At 33.4% G+C, this 5,000-nt stretch overlaps 1 protein-coding gene across 4 annotated transcripts in view; it reads left to right on the forward strand.

The window, feature by feature from the left end:
* Positions 1–2,338, forward strand: part of LOC122249078 (protein lin-7 homolog C) — a 9,528-nt gene extending 7,190 nt beyond the window's left edge. For 2 of the 4 annotated variants that reach the window (XR_006222835.2, XM_043009664.2), the window contains exon 6: positions 1,343–2,338. Coding sequence is in view for 1 of the 4 variants with exons in the window: in XM_043009664.2 (XP_042865598.1) it covers positions 1,343–1,362 (20 nt within the window). In the remaining 3 variants the exon portion in view is untranslated. Of the gene's footprint in view, positions 1–17; positions 139–1,342 lie in introns of all 4 variants that reach the window. The other 2 variants (XR_006222834.2, XR_015192615.1) reach the window with 2 other exon arrangements.
* The last annotated feature ends 2,662 nt before the right edge of the window (positions 2,339–5,000 follow it).

A 5,000-nucleotide genomic window follows, 5' to 3' on the forward strand; every position in this document is an offset into this window, starting at 1 on the left:
TTAACCCACTATCGCAGGTGGGGAGACATCTCCTGGGCAGTTTTGGCATCAAGAGTGGAAGTAAACTATTTTCAACATATTGTCTAGTTTACTGAGAAAAGGGTCTCAACATTAGGGATACCTTTTTCCTAGTTAAAGGTGCAGTGCCTATTCCTCTAACTATTGAAGTTTAGCCTTTATAGATTTAATTCCTGATTTTTTTCAATATTTTTTTTTTTCCAAAGTTTAGGTTGTAAAAGAAATGTAGTTTATATTACGTAATTCCAATAAAAATGTTGATTTGAGTAAGATCAGATATTTAGGTAAACAAGTAGAAAGTGTAAAGGATAGGGAAAATTATGCACGTGTTCCTTCCCAACAGTGAAGTTCAGGTTTTTCCATAGAAAACTTAATGCATTTAATCTGGATGAATTATGAGAAATTGGTTTCATTATCAATGATTTTTAAAAATTCTTTAAATAGAAAAAAATGATGATAGGGTGCTCCCTTAATATATATTATGATTTTAGAACTTTATTCTTTGCAAGTTTGTTATGATGATCTTTGAGTCTGTAAACAGAGCATAGTATACTGAGAGATTTAATAATTCATATTCATAACTCTTCATCTGTACATATCAATGACAGGAACTGTAATAAAATTGTTTTTGTAAAATCTACCTTTTATAGATTCAAGGACATTATATACAATAGAAAGATGACTATTGATTTGTTATCTTTTTGATATGTTATTTCATTTTTATTTCTATTTCTTATTTTCTCTATGAAGTTTACCAGTTTATAGTTTATATATAAACATATATGATTAAATCATTGGCTCATTTTACTCTCCATCCTAGAGGCTATGTGTAAGTTGAGTGTAAGGGTGTCTGATAAAGAGTTTTTTTATTATTATTATTATTTATTATTATTTTTTATTATTATTATTTAATTAATTAATTTATTTATTTATTTATTTATTTATTTTTTTATTATCATTTGTGTGTGAGTGTGTGTGTGTGCGAGTGCGTGTGCGTGTGCATGTTTTATTTATTTATTTATTTATTTATTTATTTATTTATTCATTTATTTGTTTGATTGGGTGGATGAAATTGTTAGAGAATTTTCCTACATAGTGTGACTTAGCCAGGTGGGGTGGTAGGGGGTAGCATTGTTGGATTTGTATTTATTTATTTATTTATTTTTTTTTTTTTTCCTTTATTTCTAGATTAAAAACCCTTTCTTCTGTTGTTTGAGTTAGAAAGCAAGAATTCCCATGGGTGCATTCTGAAAACTAGAATTGACTATAAAAAGAAGACTTCAAATTGCGACATATTTTCTCACCTTCCTCTTCTCCCTTCCAGGTGGAGGACAGTGGAATTAAGAGATCGCCACAGCAGGTTGCAGCTCCAGACCAAAGATGACCATTCTTTCCAATTTGTAATCTTTTAGTCATAAATTCCTCGACCCCCTGTGTCTTGTGCATCCATAGCCCTCACCCTCACCCACCCATCTGCTGGGTTTCTTGTAAGCCATTAACAGCCCTCCCTTTAGTCTGTTCTCATGTAGGAAAAAAGGAACCTTCATCGTAATATTGATATCAAATCCTGTACTGTAATGCTTTAAGAATGACAGATTTTAATGTAAATTTCTTCCTCTTTTTTTAAAGGTTTGCTTACTTTGCAATACTGGCCTAGTTTCCGTTTTAGATATTTTGCTATCTTGCTATACATACTGTAATTTGTATAGATATAACATTGTTTTCAAAGGAAATTTTAACCGGGTTACACCAAAAGTTGTCATTAAAATTTGACATGTATTTATATTAACTTTCTGAAATATCAGTGATGAAAGACTTTCTTTCAAATCCATAACCCATTATGTGTGTATTAAAGCATATGTGTAAATTCCCATTGTTCTTAAAGGTAAGGGCAGCTATAAGAGTATGTATGGGTGTATGCTTGTGGGTAGTGATATTTTTTCTTTCTACTTTCTTTCATATTCCTTGGCATGAATTTTTTGCTGTAAGGTTAACATATCATTTTTAAGTAGCCATACATTGCATATAGAAACTGGATGCTGACCAATCAAAATATATATCTGTGTCCTATACCACATTGATTTTGTTGGTACAATAATGGAGAACAGGATTGACACTGTGTTCTGCTAGTCTTTGGTATGTATAGTTCATGTATTTTGATTGCCAATCTTATTTCATCATTATGCATTTCCATTTATTGCAGATATATTGAACTCTTGTTCAAATTTAATTTCCCATGGATAAACTTTTAAGATTTCTGATATGTATTGAAATGTTATGAAACGGTATAGATGTATATCAAATATACTTATAAGAATGATCTTTTTTTTTCTTTCCCCATGGTAATATAGCCGTACTAGAATAAGTACTTACACTCTTTACAGAGGGATGGGTTAAGATTGTAATTGTAAATGTTGGAAATACCTTGTACAATCTAAGACAAAAGTTGTCATGGATGTGGGTGAAAACATATGACAAAATTATCAAATAGCTGGTATATTCCACCATGACTTGCCATCTACTTCAGGTACATGGTGTGGGAATACTTTCGTTAACCCACTGATACCAGGAGTGCATGGATACATGCACACGTGTTTTATTTTATTATTTTTTTTTTTTATAAATGGATCATTCCACAAGTGTTCGGTCTCAATAAAGGGGTTAGCTCTAATTTTATTAGTACTTTCTCTTATTCCTTTTTATATTCACACTAGGAGTAATTGCTACATTAAGTGACTGAAGATCGTAATTATTGTTATAATTACCATAATTACCGTAATATTCGCCAAAATAGGTTTAGCTTACAATCACAAATATAGCACAATTCTCCTAGAAAATATTCACTCGCCTGAAAAGTATCCCCTAAATATATGTTGAGAAAACTGCGGAAAAACAAGGCTGTGTTAATCTGGCAGTACTGATGCTGACCTCCGGCCCTAAAGGTCCGGCAGTGCAGGCAGAAGAGTAAGGTGAACCAGAATATGTGCAGTGTCTATGATGTACCCGTGACAGTATAGCCGGTTTATGCTGTGACACTGTTAACAACAACATTACAAAGATAATGAATGAAGTTGCCTTCTCTCCCATAAAACTATAATACACTGTCAGATTGAGTGTGCAGAACATACATATATGTGCATGCATATATATTTATCCTTTATCCTTTATCTACAATCTCCTTTCTCTTCCTCTCGCTTTTTTTTTACTTACCAGTGACAAGATGTGTAGTAGAGATAAACAATATATAAATAGACAAAGTCAGAGACATAAACAATCAATTATAAAAGCCTATATATAACCTTTTCTACTATAAAAACATATGGATCTCCTTTCATTGTGCATACCTTGTGAGTTCATATTCCTTATACCAAGTATGGAACCAATACAAAATGAGATTTTCAGTGGGAATATCAATCTTAGAAGGAAAAAGGGCATGGTGACAGAGGAGCTGTTTTCTCTCTCCACAAGGAATATAATGGAAAGCTTAGTGTTATTCATGTGATTTAAATCTTTGTATATGGTGGATAGAAGGGAAAAGAAGGACACCGTATTTTTTGGGGGAACAATCAGGTTTCTAATTCCATGTTTAGAGACAAATATGTAAATCATTAATGAAGGAATACATACACGGAGACACACACACGCACACGCACACACGCACACTCACATGCGCACACATACACGCACACACACACTCACATGCACATACATACACGCGCGTGCGCGCGCATACACAAATACACGCACACGCACACGCACACGCACACGCACACGCACACGCACACACACACGCACACACACACGCACATGCACACACATACACGCGCGTGCGCGCGCACACACACACATAAATATATATATATGTGTGTGTGTGTGTGCGTGCATATATATGTATGCATGTATTTCGTATAAAAAAATATAAAATATAATTCTCTATCATTAGTTTATGCTCTAGGTGATTTGATAGTAAACGTAACACTTTCTTTCCAGCAATGATGTTCTATCAAAAGGTGACTAAGAATTAAGATTAAGAATTCAACTGATTAAACTGCATTTATAGTATCATACAGTAATAATCCTGTGAATTTCCATACAACTAGTTTACTGTAATTATATTTCAACGAAAATAGTAAAAGTAATATAGTCATGAAGATTATCCTTTTATCTACGATCTTACTATCATTGTTATTGTCATTATCATCCTAGTCATATATATTATAATTTTATTTTATAATGATCAATTTATTTTACTACTATTATTATTCTCGTTATTGACATTAATGCAGCAACAGAAATTAGTAGCAACAGTATTTCTAGTTGCACTTGCAGTAGCAGCAGCAATAATATAAATATCCTCAGAAACAATAATAACTTGATCACATATATATAAACTCTTGGAGGAGGGAAATGTTTAATTACATTTAATGCGCACTCTTTTGTTTTCAAGTCATGCGATTGTAACGCCAATTAAAGTCAGATGAGCAAAGTTTAAAAAAATAACGAAATGCAAAGAGAGAAAGGAGAGCAAGTTTTTGCACTTGTGCAAATGCAGAATGAAAGATTAAAGGCTGAAGAGACCATGAAAAGAAAGATATCCAAAGCCTATGTAAGTTCGCCTCTTTTGTCTGAGGGACTTGGACAAAAACACATACATACTGGAAACAGAACTTGCTCTTATATTTTTCACTTACAACCTTTTTGTCCCTGTAGATGTCTACGAAAATACCATAGGGATCCACTAGCCCTAGGATGTAGTCATTAACCTATGAAAGGCGGTTGACTTTCCAGAACGTACTTTCTCCGTGGATGGGGCGATTAACGCTCCAGAAGGCCCTTATTTCACCGGCATGTTATATGAAACAAATGGCAGATATGGATAAAATACATCCATCTTGTGTCCTCACAGTTCCATGGTTGCAGTCAAACGGTCTACTATGCGCAGGCCTTGTGGTTAGTAGATAACCAGCAACTCACACTCCCAT

Source organism: Penaeus japonicus, unplaced genomic scaffold, assembly GCF_977035675.1.
Source record: "Penaeus japonicus unplaced genomic scaffold, GWHDUDI00000001_assembly GWHDUDI00000031, whole genome shotgun sequence".
Classification (NCBI taxonomy): Eukaryota; Metazoa; Arthropoda; class Malacostraca; order Decapoda; family Penaeidae; genus Penaeus; species Penaeus japonicus.